The sequence below is a fragment of the Plasmodium malariae genome (assembly GCF_900090045.1).
Source record: "Plasmodium malariae genome assembly, chromosome: 8".
Lineage (NCBI taxonomy): Eukaryota > Apicomplexa > Aconoidasida > Haemosporida > Plasmodiidae > Plasmodium > Plasmodium malariae.
This window is the reverse complement of record NC_041782.1, coordinates 2,701,755-2,719,753: the sequence shown is the minus strand read 5'-3', so window position 1 is coordinate 2,719,753 and position 17,999 is coordinate 2,701,755. Positions and strand designations below refer to the sequence as shown.

At 19.0% G+C, this 17,999-nt stretch overlaps 2 protein-coding genes across 2 annotated transcripts; one reads left to right on the top strand and one right to left on the bottom strand.

Moving 5' to 3' along the window:
• Positions 1 to 5,466: 5,466 nt before the first annotated feature.
• PmUG01_08062300 (Plasmodium exported protein, unknown function) lies at positions 5,467 to 6,303 on the bottom strand (the record flags this gene model as incomplete). Its single annotated transcript, XM_029004776.1, has 2 exons — positions 5,467 to 6,090; positions 6,217 to 6,303. The coding sequence occupies 2 exons, from the start codon at positions 6,301 to 6,303 to the stop codon at positions 5,467 to 5,469; spliced, it is 711 nt and encodes a 236-aa protein (XP_028861432.1).
• Positions 6,304 to 12,568: 6,265 nt separating this feature from the next.
• Positions 12,569 to 15,171, top strand: PmUG01_08062200 (STP1 protein; the record flags this gene model as incomplete). Its single annotated transcript, XM_029004775.1, has 3 exons — positions 12,569 to 12,589; positions 12,735 to 13,788; positions 14,054 to 15,171. 3 exons carry the CDS (start codon positions 12,569 to 12,571, stop codon positions 15,169 to 15,171), a joined length of 2,193 nt encoding a protein of 730 aa, XP_028861431.1.
• Positions 15,172 to 17,999: the final 2,828 nt, after the last annotated feature.

Sequence of the window (17,999 nt, the reverse complement as noted above, 5' to 3'; positions counted from 1 at the left end):
TAGTATTATTTTAGTTTTTCTTCATATTTACTATGTTATTACTCGGAGAAGAATTAATATTATATATATTTTACTAAATTGTTTCTATAGTTGTAGAAAGTAAATACGACTGAAAATTATATATAACTTTCAATATTATATATATATATATATATATATATATATATATATATGCACGTCAATTACCTAAAAGTTAATTATAAAAGATATTTATTATTCCGTTGAATGATTTGAAATAGTATAATTTATTAAATATATAATTATAATGCATATATATTTCCACTTATTTATATGATTTCTCAGGAATTAATTTAAAAATTAAAATACATATTAAGATACATTAATCAATGACAATAACGTCAGGTACTTTTTTGAAATATTGAATATTATAAGAATATTCTTAAGCAAAAATAAATTATATTATGTTTTTTTAAAAAAGTAAAATGAAGTATAAAAAGTTTTTTAGAAAATATTATAATATTATAATTTCATGTATGTGGAATAATTTACAACATTAAATAATACAACAAAATATTTAGATATCGTAATTATTTTATAATTGTTATTAGTAGATATATTTTAATAAGTGGATTAGAAATATGTTATATTTTTTTTTTTTTGTATCTTTTTTTAATTGATAACTAATGGAAATATATTTTTATCAATATTAATAAATATTTAATTAGCATGCAAAATTAAAAAGCTGCCGTATTATTTTATAAATTTTTAGGACATGAAATTTTAAATGTAATTACAAAACAAATTAAAAGTATTACCAAAAATATAGGTTATTATACTATAATGTAAATATGTTTTTACTAATTTTAACGCTTATGGTGAAACGTCTACATAAGGGATAGAAACTGGTGAGAAAATAAAAAAATATGTATATATATATATATATTAATTAAAAATCAATTTTTGTAAATTATTGCTTCACATAATAAATTCATCCATTATATAAATGTTTAAATAATATTTTATCCTAAAAAATTATTAGTTTGATTTATTTTTAAATTTTGAGTTTAGTTCTATATATATTTTTGGTTTATTACTCTCTTTTTATGTTATAATTGTTTATATTCTATTGTTTTCTTTTAAAAATAAATTGTTTAACAACTATATACACGGGGATTATGCATAAATTTTTTTTTATTATTTTTAATGGTATTATGTATTTAAATTGTTGTATTCTAATATGTTATTTTCATATTTGGTAAACATAATACATAAAAAACATAAAATAGTGGGATAATATATAGAAATATTAATGAATATAAGATTTTGCTAAATATTTGAAGGAATAGTAGAAGAACTACATGACAATTGTTTTCAAATATTTGTATAATCACATTTATCTTTTTTTTTTTTTTATACTATTTTATAAATATATGAACTTTTTATTTTTTTTATTAATTTGTTATTAATTTTTTTGTTCTAAAATATTATGAAAGTTAACGTATTCGAATACACTTTATAATATTTAATTAAAAGTAATACAAGATTAATAACATTTCGTATGAGCCATTGAATATTTCTTCGTAGTACTATGAATATATTATTTATTTATTTAAAAAATAATATTTATCATTAAAATACATATGCTGAACATACGTATTTTTCACATAAGATATACTAATATAATTGATACATATATATATATATATAAAGTAGAACAGCATGCAGCTGAAAATTTATATTAAAGAAGTCCTATTTAACATTATTTATTTACTTTGAATAACATAATTCTTTCTTATTTAACATGTATTAATTGTTATCTAAATTATAAAAATCCACTTATGTAATTAAATTCACAATTCATATTATTTCACACAAGAATTTATAATTTTTGATATATTCTCAGAATTCATGTAATTTTAAAGAATATTATTTATTAAAATATAGTAAAAAAAATTATTTTATCATAAATAGATGCTAGTTTTACCTATATAACTTTAGATATACACATAAATGCAAAAATGGAAACACACTATATAATGAACGTGCATATATAAGTCATTTCATTAAAAATACAATACGTTATATTAATCCATATCATCTTAATGTAAAACAAGTAATATTATTGCTGTTTTAATGATTATTATTAAATCCTATTAAAATACATATCATTGTTCTATGTATAATTTACTTAATATAAAGTTATATAGTTCTATATCTTATCCTTTAAAATTATAGCTCTAAAATATATCATATTTTTAATAATATAATTATAATAGTAAAAAAATGACTATATATATATTAATATTACGATAATATATGACATACGCTTATTATTACAAAATTTTAGCAAATGTAATAATAATTCTTTTTTCATTTACAAACACTGTTCATATTGCTCATATTTAATTATTAAATTGTTCTTTTTGATACATGTCCATTTATATATATTATATTAATGCGTTACCTATAATAAATACTGTGTATCCTCAATATGTCACTATTCAAGAATTACATGGATAATGTTTATTCAATAAAAAAATTAATGTATTTTTATATTTTCTTTGTTTTAATTACTTATAATTTTGAGTAAGATATTTATCTTTTTACTTCATATATATATTCTTTTTTACTTTGTTAAAATGTATCACGTGGGTCTTTATGTACGAACTTTTTATAGTTATCCTATTATTATGCCTATACATATACTGTACATGCAATATACTTATTAATAACAATTTATAGTAACACTTTTATTTTTTGTATTTTTTAAAATAAAATTCATTTAACTTATTCACAATTATAATTGTTATTAACATAGATATCTTATTTTTAACATTCATATATTATAATTAAGTACAGTATGATATTATATATAATATCTGATATCACGGGAGTTCTCATGATAATTTTCAGAACCTTCTAGCGCAAAATGATCATTATGTTCGTCTAAATATTTCAATATATTTTTATTTTTTCCTATTCAAGATAACAAAAAAGTCCAAATAGCGTAAACCATTATTATAAAAATTACATATTTGTAAAAACAACACTTTTACAACAATAATTTCTTGTTCTAATGGATTATAAGGTTGTACAAGAAGATTCATATTTCTAAATGGAACATATTGTAGTTTTCCTCAATAAAAAATATGAAAAATATTGGAACAAATTTTATAGTAATTATTAAGAATAAATAAATAAATTCATACCCATTAACATGATAATAATTTTTCTCGTCACTGTAATTGCCTCAGTTAAAATTTTAAGGAAAATGGGATTTATTTAGTATGAGAAAACTTATACACATAATTAATAAATTTTACGAATGATACAACATTGCTTTTAATCATAATTTATTTGTTAGTATTTAAATTCTTTTAAAAATATTGCAATTCATACAACAATTATTGCCATTGTGTGCAATATATCATTATATAAAATTATTACATTATAAACGTTAATTCTAAGAATATACACAAAGACTACATGAATTAATTTAAATATGGTATATTTTAAGGAATAGTAATACAAGTAAAATATATTATAAATATATATAGAAAAAAATCTTTTCAAGTAATATTTCTTTGTAGGAAAACAAAAGTATATACATATTTGAGATAATTTTACATGAAATCATGTAAACTATACATTTCCTTCTCTAAAAATTGAACCTCTTAATTAGTATTCCAATTTTTTTAGTTATTGAAATATATAATTATTTTAAATAAGAAGTAATGTTTTGAAAATTGATATTCAATATTATTTTATATTTATCTTTATTTATTTATATGTATTATATAATAATAACATTATTTATTAAATATAAAAAAGACATGAAACGCATGCAAAATTTATTGATACTCAAAATTATTTATAGCCATAAAAAATTACAAGCAAAAATGTCACATATCGAAAAAATTAAAAATATCTAAAAGGATGATGAAACAGATTTTATGAATACGGAGAATTCCATATATTTTCCGATAGAAAAATACAAATCTTTTTTTAGCTGTAAACATGTATCATCTTACATACGCATTTACATTCCATAAAGAGTAATTTATTCAAAATTCACATATGTGTTATAATAAAAATAAAACAATTTTAATACTCGCATTTATTGAAAGAGAATAATAACTAAAACAATAAATAATAACGTATATAACAATTCTATTACAACTCACATTTCTGTAATAATTATAGAATATCTCTTAGAAATAACTTAAATTTTGAATCTGTATTATGAATTATATAGAGAAAAAAGAAATATAACTTCTATTTTTATATTATTAAAAAAATGAAGGTATAAATATGAAAGAATTAGAAATCATCAGTATAAGCTATAATTATTTTTATATATTAATAAAATAATATTAAAATATTACTTAATATATTTGTAGACACTATGAAAAGTATTAATAACTTATAAACAAATACTTAGGCATTATTAAAGTATTGTAAAAATTATATATATTTTTTAATTTCTCCTAATATTATATAGCTTTTAATAGATATATAACTCATTCTCTGAAATTTACAATTAAAATATAAAAGAAACATTTTTCTCTATAATATAGATAAATATCTTACTAAATTTAATTCCTTGATGCAATTGTTGAATGATACACAATATATATAATTATAAATTTTCAATATAATATATATTTAAACAATTTATAAAACGTTTAATTAACGCTACAGCTAGTAACAATAATAAAATTATAAATGATATTAATGTTTCACTTAATTATAAAGACATAATATATCGTGACTAATTGTTATAAATTATTTTCAATTAAAAAAGGTATTTTTCCATTATATATTCATAGATTTATAAATATATGATTAACAAATAGCAGAATACGGCTAAAAAGATTGTTATGCTAAATACAATATTTCACATATATTCTATAGAACTTTTTTATAGATTAAATATTGAGTGTTCTTTACATAAATAAATACATATATATAAATATAATAAAATACTTTTAATTCGTTACGTTAGATATTAAGAAATTTACATTTATTTTGTTTTAAAAATAATAATTTTCTTACTGGAATTGCGTCAACAAATAATCATATTAGTTTAGTACAAAGAAAAAAAAACAAATTTAAACGAGATGCTTTTAAATCAAATACAAATCATAATATTACAAAAAAAATTGTATGAACAGTACAATTATATATTACTTTTTACCTACATATATACATTTTCATAAGAATCTATTTAAATATACGACTATATATCACCCCATACTTTTTAATTAAATTGAAATAATACTCTATATTATATATTTAAAAACGCTCAAAAATTCAAATTTACAAATATAGTAATAAAATATTTATTTAATCTTGTGTGTCAAAAATTTCTGGCTATTCATACGTACATTTATACAATTTATGCAGTTCTACATATGTTTATAATATATAAAACTAACTATGCTACATTTATTTAATCATATTAATTCGTAATTTATATAAATAAAAATATTTACTTTATCTATTCTAACATTTTCTTTTCATAATTCTTTTATGTTTTCTAAATTTAATACAGGTAAAAGCAAGTCCTAACATCAATATGACAACTAATATGCACAATAATATGAGAAATAATGTAACATCATAAGATTTTACATCTGCTGTAACATTCTTTTCATCAAAAAAACCATAAATTATAGCTCCTAATGACACTAATAATATCCACGAGATTACTAAAGTAGGTAAAAACATTTTATGTCCAATCTTTTTACATACTAACTTTTGGTATGTCTTATTGCTAATCGACGGCCTTTTTTTAATAAAATCTATGTAATCAAGGTTCTTGAAAAAATTTCTTTCAAAGTGAGATAATTTGTTTCCTCTATAAATTAATTTTTTTTGTTTCTTATATTGCTTATCAAATTCTTTTTTATATAATGAACATCTTTTTGATTGTATGTCTGTTTTTTTAATCCCCTTTCTTTTGTTGTTTGTAGCCTTTTTATCGTACTCTTCATCGTTAGTTATCTCTTCTTCTGTTTCTATAAAATTTGAATAATTTTTTCCTTCGCATTCTTCCAGTAATCGAACATTTTTTATATCTAATTTCATATAATACTTATGCTCTTTCTTTGATATATTAAAAGTACACTAATAAAAAAAAAAATATGTATATTAATTAAAAGAATAATTAATCTCAAAATGAAAATTAGATTTGATAAAAATAAAAACCGGATAAAAAACAAATAAAAATTTTCCTAAATAACTTTATCGTACCTCTTCATTGCAGAAATAATATAACCAATTTAAAAGGATTAACACTCCACATTTAATAAAATAGATTGACTTAATATTTTGTTCCATGATATATAATTTTAATATTGTACTATATTCAGTAGGAAAAAAACAAACTATAATGTAATATTTTCTAATTATATTGTTTACTATATTTATTTTATTAATTTTCTATTTATTTTTAATAATGTAATTACATATATATAATTAAAACGTTTTTTACACAAAATACAAACAATGAAAAATTTAAAGATGTATTACATAATTTATATCTTGATGTTATTTATAAGAAATTAATTATAATAAAAATAATATAATTTGTATCTATTCATAAATGTCCAAAATGTATAATTTAATATAGTACAGTAATTAAATATTTTTTATATAATTCTTTTCAAAAAAAAACAAGAAAAAACAATTATATACATGATATTTTAATATTACAAATTATTAAATATATTTAAACTTATAAAGTATAGAATATAGATTATAGATTATACTATATACTAACAAAATAATTTCTAATTTTAATAATTATTTCTTATTAATAATGATAATTTTGTAAATATTACATTATTGAACGAATATTTATTATTGTAGAAATATATTTATAATCGTAACAATATAATAGTATTAATAGCATTTAATAGAACAGAAGTTTTGAAAAAATTATGTATTATATTAATTATAAAAATTGAATTCATTATGATATATAATATATTTAAAAAATGATATTAATAAGATACCCAATAATATATAAAAAAATACATATTTCAGAGTTAATTAAAAAAAAAAAAAAAAATTATTCATATTCGTAGCATAATTTTGAAAATAATAAATTTTAAATAATTTTAATATATATCATTACTAGTGAACGAAATAATTGTAAAGGAATTAATTTATTTTTGCATTTTTTTAATTAAAAATATTTATATAGAAGAAATATAAATATAACAAAATATAAGGAGAAAAAAATAAAGTAGTAAAATTTTCTTAAAAATATTTAATATAATTTTCTTAGCTCAAAGATATATCAAATGGAACACATTTGAAAATAGGAATAATTTACGGGATATAATATGTACATTATAAGTAAGGATAAGTATATTTTAATAAAGTATGTTTTCTAGTAATATTTTTCTGATAATTTTAAATAGAATATATATTTTTTTATATACTATTCAAAATCAGTAATATCAGGGATAAATTCTATAGATACATATTAAACAATTTATATAAATAAATAATATATTGATAAATGTAACTTTAGCAAAAAAATATATAATTACTTAATATTTTTATACTTTATGTGTTGTATTATTGGGTGTTACAATAATGAATATACCATAAGTAACATAATGTAATAATACGATATAAAATTATGTATTATTTTTTACTTTAAGAAATATTATTCTTCAATCTATACAATTAAAAGTATTAAAAAAAAAATTAAAAAATAGAGAAATTTAAAATAGTATTTTTAATTTTCCAAAAAAAAAAATTATTTAAATTAACACTAATGTATTTTATTTTTTTAATATATACATACATATATGTATTATTGTCGTAAAATCATGTAATGAGATTCTTATTTAGTTCCTTTTTAGTTTTTTTTGTAATATAGCAATACCATATTTTAAAGTACAGTTAGTACTTTTATATATGTTATTCTCTAAAAAATTTTATGTATTCAACATTATATACATATAAATTATAAAATATATTACAAAATTGAACTAACTGTATAATAAAATCATCCAAGATATTTACTTATGAATAGGATTTATCAATTTTAACTACATTAGTTATTTATAAATATTCTGGTAAGTTTTTTTTTTTAAAAAGTAAACATTTATTTGTACAAAGTATTTATATTTTTCCCAATTTTGGAAGTCATATACAAATAGATTAATATCCTAGTAAAATATATTTTTTTTCATTATTACGTTTATATATTATAAGTGCACTTTTCGTTTATTTATATATCTCAATAATAATTACCTACTTTGGCAGCATATCTTTTTTATATTTAACATATTATATTATTATTTCCTAATAATAACGCACGCTAATCAAAATAAGATATTAAATTTCCAGTTCCACAATAAAATTTTCATGTTTGTACTAACTGCATAATACTGTAACTACAAAAAATGAAGTATTCTTTAACGTATTTAATTTTTATCCATAATAATATATTCTTTATATGGTTTCATACATAATTTAATAATCAATTCAATATTTTGTTTTTCTAGAAAAAAGATATGTTTGACTTTTTCCCCCTTTTTATAATATAACATATAAATTGTCTGTTTTACTATTTCTAAAATGTTCTTATAATTCGGTTATATATATAGCCTTGATGACTATGGTGAAAATTATAATTCTTTATATAATAGTTATATAAGAAGATATTTTACACTAAATGCAATAATTTTTGAGTACAATTAGTAAACATTAAAAATGGATCTCTCTCTCGTAAATATCATATGATTAAGCTCATAAGGGTACAGTTTATAAAGTATATTAACTAACTGAATGCAGGTATTGAATCTTAAACTTAACTGTTCTAGCAGAATTCTTTTTTGTTGGTTTACTGGCACAAGTAGAACATTCTTAAGCTACTGTATATGAATTTATCTTTTTATTTTTATTTAGTACATAAAAACATATTGTAGTTTTTTCCATGTTTCATTTCTTTCAGAACTATAAATTAATTTACTCAAAAATGTGAATTTTCTATACATTCCCTATATATGTTACTACAAGAAATTACTGTTTCAATATTATTGTATATACAAATATGCAATTTATTTAATGATAGTTTACATCATTTGTAATTGCTCTAATATTCAATAAGAAAAAGTAAAATTAATGATATGAACATAACGCCCCAATGCAGATAAACTTTTCTATAGAAGAACAAACATTTTCGGCCGATACCAGGTATTATATAACGTACACTGTACAAAATTATAATTTATAAATGTTTAATAATATAAATCTTTTTACATATAAAATAGATTCCCGAACAATTTAATTGAAATGTATATTACAATGAATAAAAAAATAAGCTTAGTATTATTTTTTTTAATAACAGAGCAAATATAATATTACTATGGTTCTAATAGAACAATAAAATGTTCATATATAAAGACCAAGATAAGAAGTCTAAAAAAGTAAAAAAGAAGCAAAAACATGAAATAGAAAGATGAATATTTTATGTAGAATTATAACACAAAAACAGAATTATAAAAAAAAATTATATTGGATAACTAATAACCATATTACTATTCAACGTGAATATGGTGTAAATAATATTTATTAAATAGAATTAATCCATATAATATATATAAATTGATATTGTAGTAAAAGGGGATATTAATAATTGAATAATTATAACGATCTTTCTTTCAGTATTGGATAAACAGAAAATAATTAAATTAATTAAAAATTAGTAATACTTAAGATATTCCATATATGTATTTAGGTTTAATAAATGAATAATGATTTTTATAGTAATAAAATAAAATTATTAAAAATTCTATATATTAGGAACCTCAAAATTTTAAATATAACACACGAGAACAATACGATTTTATAAATAATAAATTATACATAAAATGTTCCTATTTAATTCAATAAGATAAATTCCTACTAGCTAAAATATGAAAATAATATAACAGATTTTACATTACAATAATCTTCACATATATAATTTATTGATCTACTTTTGAAAATACTTAAAAAAAAAAGTTCCTTTTACAATATGATACGACTAAATATTTATTGGTATAACTAATAGAATACTAGTAAAATTATGACGTACTTGTCATGAAATTAAAAAATTTTATTTTATTTTTTAAAATATGTTATTATTTAAGGCTGTTTACACTAAAAATATATGTAAATAATTGTGAATATTATTTTGAATAACATGAACTATAAATTTAAATATATAAATGCCATTTTATAATGATATATGCCACACTTTTTACGATGCTTTTTTATACATATTAAATAAGAAAAAATTATAATTTGTTATTTAAATAAATACACTACCTTAAATTTACCTTTAAGTATTTTTCTGTCTTCGTGATGTAATACTTTTTATGCATAGAGCATTTACATTATCTTTCATCATATTAACATTATACATAAAAATTTATCTATTATTATGTTAAATATTATCTTTTTAAATAAAAAGGTAAATAGTATATTTATAGTATTATGAAGGATACCTCAATAGTTCAAATAAATTGTTATTATTTTGATATTATCTTTACGTAAAAAAAAAAAAAAATAACACAAACTGCAGAATTATATGAAAATTCTGATAAAATATTAAAAAAGATGATTACAAATACATTAAAAATCAAAAAAAAAATTTTAATATATTTATAAAATAATAAAAAAAATAAATTTTTATGAATATTTTATGACGAATTTTACTTAGTTTTTTTCAAAAGAGTTAAAATATTTCAGAAAATCATATTTTGCTTTTTTTTTATACATGTTACTCCACAATTATATGTTCATTATATAAATTATGCTTATATTTATCTATATAATACATTCAAATAAAAAAATATAAATAAAATATATTTTAAAGCATTATAAAGTATTTTTATATATAATCTGGTGTATATTGTTATTAAGTAACATATTTAGAATTAAAAAGTGGAATAGTATATAAGATATTGAAGTAAAAAGCGTAGAACAATGAATATAGATATTTTATATAAATAAATTAAAACATAAAAAATAAAAAATTAAAATATAATTCTTAAAAATAAATGATTTATTAAAAATAACCTAATATCGTAATTTTATACGTTAAGTAATTAGTTGCAAACATTTATTATTAGTATATTATTCTTTAATTTTTTGACCATCCTCTATCTCACATATACTTGTTTCAGATGAAACATTAAAAGAAATAATAATATATTTACACTATTATATGATAACCTAAGTTTATTGTTATAAGTTTAAATTGTTCTACATTTTCATTTAGTTGTTTACGTCTTAAGGGAATCATAAATAATTCATGATCCTTTTCATTTTGCGTATTAAATAAATATATATTAGTATTAAAAACATATTTCCTTACAATTAAATGCAAAAACAACAAGAAATATAAGTAATGTATTTTTAATCTACTTATTAGAATATATCTATCAAAAATTACAGAAAAGTAATTAAAAATGTTCAATATTTTTTATTTTTTCTACTTTAATTTATTATTCTTTTTCCTTTCATAATTATGTAATTATATTTAATTTCGCAATTATAATTATTTTTATATTTTTTTCAACTATTTGGTATAAATGAGCTATAATTATTTCTTACCATTTTTCCATATCTTGTATAAATATCCAAACGTTTTTTCAATAATAAATATAATTAAATATACTTTTAATTATTTAAACGTTTGTCCAAATAAAAAAATTCATATATAAAAGACTAATATGCATATACAATAGAAAATAGCTGTATAATAAAATATAACATATTAAGACGGTTCAATCGAATAATATATATCACATGTATGGAGTTATTAGGTAATAGATATAAGTATAGTATTAATTAGCACAAGTATATTTTAATAATAAGAATGATTCACAAATATAGCTACAAATCTGTATAATTTATATATTATTAATTCTCATTCGTCCATATAATGCAGTAATTAAAAAAATGTTTTAACAAAATAATAAAACTATAATAGGCTATATCTATAATAAACTAAAAAAAAAAAAATAATAAATAAAAACATAATATCAGTTTGAATAATGATTTGTTTTATAGATAATTTGTTTTAGGAAAAACGTAAGAATAAAAGGAATGATCTACATCAATATAGAAAATAATATCTATATATATGCGTTTGCGTTAAGACAAAATAAAATACAGCAACATATAGATTAAAGAACATTGCACAAATTAACTTTTATATTGCATGTTCATGTAACTTATATTTATTTATTTTATTGTTAATATTTTGGTTGTTTATTTATAATGAGTATATTATTTTTACATAAAAATATATACATAAATCCGAATAAATATTAAAATATGATTATAATATATCTGTAGTTATGATATATTTTCATAAAGTAAAAGAAGATTAGAAACCTACAAAATATATAGAAATGTATTACATTAATATATAGTTCATATATAAATATTTATGTAATTAAACATTTTATAATTTCATTTATTACGATATAATGATTTAAAATTACCCTATTCGTAAATAGAAATAACTAAATTAGTATTTTTCTCTTAGATTGTTATTTATAACGCTCTATAGTATTAAGGTACAATCACCATGGATAATTGTTTTCCCAAGGTAAAATTTAATGATTTTTAATACGATTTAATTTATGCATAATTTATTTATTATAAAAAAATAATAATCAAAACTAACTAGAAAATTAATAAATAAATTATAATAATTCCTTTGAAAACAGTATTATGATTCCCTAGGTTCACAGAATTACGCTGTCCGTCGATTACCAACGTTTAAAAATATTGAAAATATAATAAGACAAAAAACCAGTTCCTTAATTAACGAGCATGATAAAAATAAATTTAGGGAGGGATGCAGATATTTGGCTGATTATCTAATTAAAAATAATAATCCACCAAAATATTATGAAAATTTTAAAGTTACGTGGAAGGGAACACTAAATTATTGGTTAAAAGGTTACTATAAAAATCTAATCAAATATGGACGATGTCCTTTAATTTTAGAGGAAAAAGATAAACAAATTTTAGAATTAAACTATGATGAAGAAGATTTCTGTGAAATGAAAAATGAATATCTAGAAGAAATAAAACGTTTAAGTAAAAAATCAAAGAATTCTGATAGTTATTCAAGCAAATGTAATGAATATAATGAGTGGATTGATAAAATGAAAAACTATTTTGAGGAAAAGAGAAGCCTTTTTGGAATATGCTACCAAAAAAAAGATAAAAAGAAAAAAAAAAAAGGAAGTTCAGAAGTTATATGCGACTTAATGAACAATCAAACTTTCAAAAAACTTACTGACTGCCCCCTAGTAGATAAATTACAACCTCGTGAAGGTCAATCTGAAAAGGAAGAAATAGGTTCACAAACACAAGATAAAGAAAAAAACGGAGAATCACCTATATCACACGATTCACCCAAACAAGCCGAACAAACTGAACCTACAGAGGGAGCTACCCGTAATCATATAGATCAAGATACAAAACAAAATCACCATGAGGAGATAAATAAACAGGAATCTGAATCTCCACCTGGTCTCCAAACAAAAACTTATTTATCATCACTTGAATCTCCTTCTAAGGAAGTTGAAGCTAATTCTGAAAATTCTTTACAGTCTCAGACACCATCACTTCTCTCAAATTCCCAACCATCCTCAGAAGTATCAGGTAAATCTGTATCTCCTGCTTCAGTTCCGCTAGATACAAAACCAGAAAATCCTTCCGAAAGAACACTATCTTCTCCAATATCAAAATCCTCTTCAAGCTCTTTTGTTTCAACTATACCCTCTGTAACTTCAGGTGACTGTAATGCATCTTATTTTTCTAATTTTGAATTAACAACAAAATATGACATATATATTTAAAATGATATTACAGATTCAGTAGGAAATTCATCTAATAAATACATATCATCTATTTTAATAAGCTTTCTAATTATTATCGTATTTTCTCTTTTTATTAAAGTAAAATAAATCTTAAGTATTAAAAACATGATAATCATTAGTTTTTAGCAATAATATATTTCATGAATATGTATTTTTTATATGAAAGTACACATTAATAGGACAGTTAAAAAAAAAAAAAAAGATAAAAAGAAGACAAACAAAATTTCTTAAAATACTAATACCTTCACATTCGGGCAGAAAAAGAGAATTTTTAACTCATAATCATTTGGAGCACCCATGTTATGATGATGAAGAAATTACTAAAAAAATAAAAATATTTGAAAATAACGTGATAAAAAATTTACAAGAGAAGAAGCAAAAAAATGAAAGGACTAAAACTATCATAGAAGTACATTTGGAAGTACTTGAAGCGTACAGAAAAGAAGAATGGGAATGCAAAAAAGGAGAATTTTTAGAAATATGTCTAGATGTATTAAAAAAAGAAAGATATGGAACTCATTCTAATTTAACAAATGATGATCTAATAATGAAAAACGTTAAAAGTTGCGGTCATATTGAAAAACAAAAAATCTTATGGAACAAGTGGATAGAAAAACATAAAAATATTTCTGATAAATTTAAAAAAGTGGACTGGTTTAATAATTTGAAAAATGATTGGAAAAAAGAAAAATCATACATAAAAGGAATGGTAGAATTAAAAAATAAGTCATCGAATGAATATAAAAATATTCTGTTCTTGCAAAGAGAGAAAGATGTATGGAGGAGGTGGATATCAGAAAAGGGAAAGATTCTAAAACAATATATTGATCAAAATTGGTTTAAAGAATCATCAGATGTTAACCAGAATATGTTAGATGAATACAAAAATGAAGAAAAAGTAAATGATATGTTACTAATAAATATAGAAGAATTGGAACACGGAAAAAATTATGAAGAATTATATAAATATATAAAAACAAAATTACTATCAAAACTTTGTATATTAGTACTTATGACAATATTAGAAGAATGCAAAAAAGAGGAGTATATAGAAGATAGAGAATTACATTTAGATACTTCCATAAATGAAAGGAAAACTAAAAAAAATTCAGAAAAAATACCAGAAATTTCAGATAAATTTATTGAAAAGTATAGTAACGTTTATGAAAATAACAAAAATAGCAATATTCATAATAATATAGAGGAGAACTTCTTTATGGAAGAGATGAACGATTGGATAGGAGAAGAAGTAACTTATGTAAATTCCATAGAATGTGTAAGTAATATTGACAAATAGCATGATAGTTCATCCTAGAAATTGATACGAATATATTCGATAGTTTCTTAAGATAAATCTGATATCTATAAAACAATCTTACTGAATTTTTTCATACCAAAAGTAAATAACGTATAAGAAGAATGTAAAGTAACGAATAATGTAAAAAAGAAAATAAGTCATAAAATATAAAGTAGGGAATGCATTTATATTAAAAATATTTCAATGACATATAGCTTCTTTGTTTTTTTATGCATATATTTAATAATGTTGTATTACAGCAGATTCAATAAAATAAGGAATTAATATATATATATATATATATATATGCGCAAAATTCTAATATATTAAATGGAAGAACATTTATTAATGATATTTAAAGCAAAGTTCTTTTATTTTTTTCCTTAATAAATAATTTCTTACAATAATATATTAATATATATATTGAAATTTATATGTTATATTTTTAAATTGCATAAATTTTTTGGTATTTTTCAGAATAATACATATTTTTATGCTCTGAACCAGGTTCTCACAAATGTAACATTGTAAAGTAGATTATAACCCTATATGAGCATTTTATTACATATTTATTATTTTATTTTTTAAGTTTTTCTCAGTTTTCCTATATTATTAATTTGTTTAAACTTATATTTATTAATTAGATTTTATAATTCACGACAATATAATATTATGTATTTCTTAAGAGGAATTAATTTTTATTATGTTTAATAATAATAACATTTATATTACTCTACAATAAAAAAGAATGATCACAATTCTTTTATAATTTTATTTGGTTTCACGTTAAATACACAGTTGCACCTTATGCTGAAAGGCATATATTGATACAAACAATATAATATAAAGATTAATCAATTTTTTATTAACCTAAATGAAATTTAAAAATATAGTTATTTTTTTATTAATAGGTAATATGGAAATAATGCATTTTTAAAAATTAAATATATAATGCAGTTATATAACACATATAGCAATAGTATATTACATTCTTTATTTTAGGTACTTTATGTTTACAAAAATAAAAAAAAAAAAAAGGAAAATATATATGTTCTTCGTTTTTTCGTTAATTATTTTGCGCATCTAAGATATTCTGTTACCTAAAGCGAAAGATTATAATATTTTGGATAACTTCAAAGTATAAATATTGTTTCTAAACTAATTTAAAAAGATTTTTATAAAAAATTTGATAGTTTTAACACTTATAATTGTATATTTATGAATTCGTATATATGTATATATATATATATAATTTTTTTTTTTTAAGAGTAGTAATCTAAAAAATTTTTATCACATAAAGATAATTTGATCATTTATTAATTTCCCACTTATTATATTCAAAATGTATCATGAATAAAAATTTGCAATCAGTTAAATAACTTTTTTCACATAATGAACCTAGTAATTCATATGTTATATACAAAATTAAAAAAAAAGGGAACTTCTATGTGTTATTTCTTGTTCACATTAATGAATTATTTTATTGGAACCAGGTTAAGGATCATTTTGTGATATTAGGAAATGAACTGAGTAATGTCAATTAATAATTCACATAAGTATAAATGTTTTTTAATAATTAACAACTTTATCGTTAGTGAAATTTATGAAAATTTATTTTTCTTACATAGTAATTTTATTGTTTTAAAAAAATAAAAACTCTTTATTCATATAATAATATGCTATCTATTTATAAGGAAGTACACAGAAACACAGAATTTAAAACAAAAATATTATGAAGTTATTTATTATTTGATTTTTAAATATGAAAAATACTTCCTATAAATTTATATATATGCATAGTCAAACTATATCCAGAATTTATTCATAAAAAAAAAGGTATATTATTTTAAATGTGAATTTATTATATATTTAATAAATATATATAATAAAATAAGTAAAATACTTCAAAAATATCAATTAATACATATTTAATCAGCTAAATATATAAATAGAATTTTTTTTACCAAGCTATATTTATATATATAAACGAAAAACTTAAATAAACGTAGTAATGTGCGATTAATATAAACTCAATAAATGTATAAGACGACATTTTATATCATCCGCTATTGATACTTCATATATCAGAAGAATTATATAAATCGGAAATATATTTATAATATATTATGTTATATGATTGAATTACAGTACATAAATAATTGCCAAAAAAATTAATAACTTTATAGTATTATTTTATAAAAACAATATATTTGATTTTATCTAATAATTTCTTCACTATTTCGAATTATCATTTCATTTTTTATAGTCCATAATCTTGATATCTTTGTTCTAATGTATTTTAGTTAACTCATTTTTTATATGCTTTACATATGTTTTCTTATTATAATGCAAAATAATCAATAATTTAAAGTTAAAGTCACATTAAACTGTCAAATAATTATGTATATATAATTCTTTACAACAATTTTAATATTTATAATATTTTTGTTAATTTTTTTTTTTTTAAAGTATATCTTTTATATAAATCAAGAGAATTTTATAAATAAATTTTTTTTTGTTCAAATTTATATTTTTACAACATTTTTTACGGAATTTTTTTTTTTGCTATATGTATCTTTGTTTTTATTTTTATTTCAATATATTACGTAAATTTTCAAAGAAAAAATATTATTATATCTATAATTTGTCCTATTTGCTATAATATATTAACTGAATGTAAACAAACATTAGTCACATATAAATTAGAATAATTTTCCATTAATAAAAGTATTATTCTGAAAATTGAAGTGTTTTAGATATAAAATTAAATCTATAATATTATTCCTATAAAACACTATTCTTTATTTGAAAATTTTAATTTCGCCAGA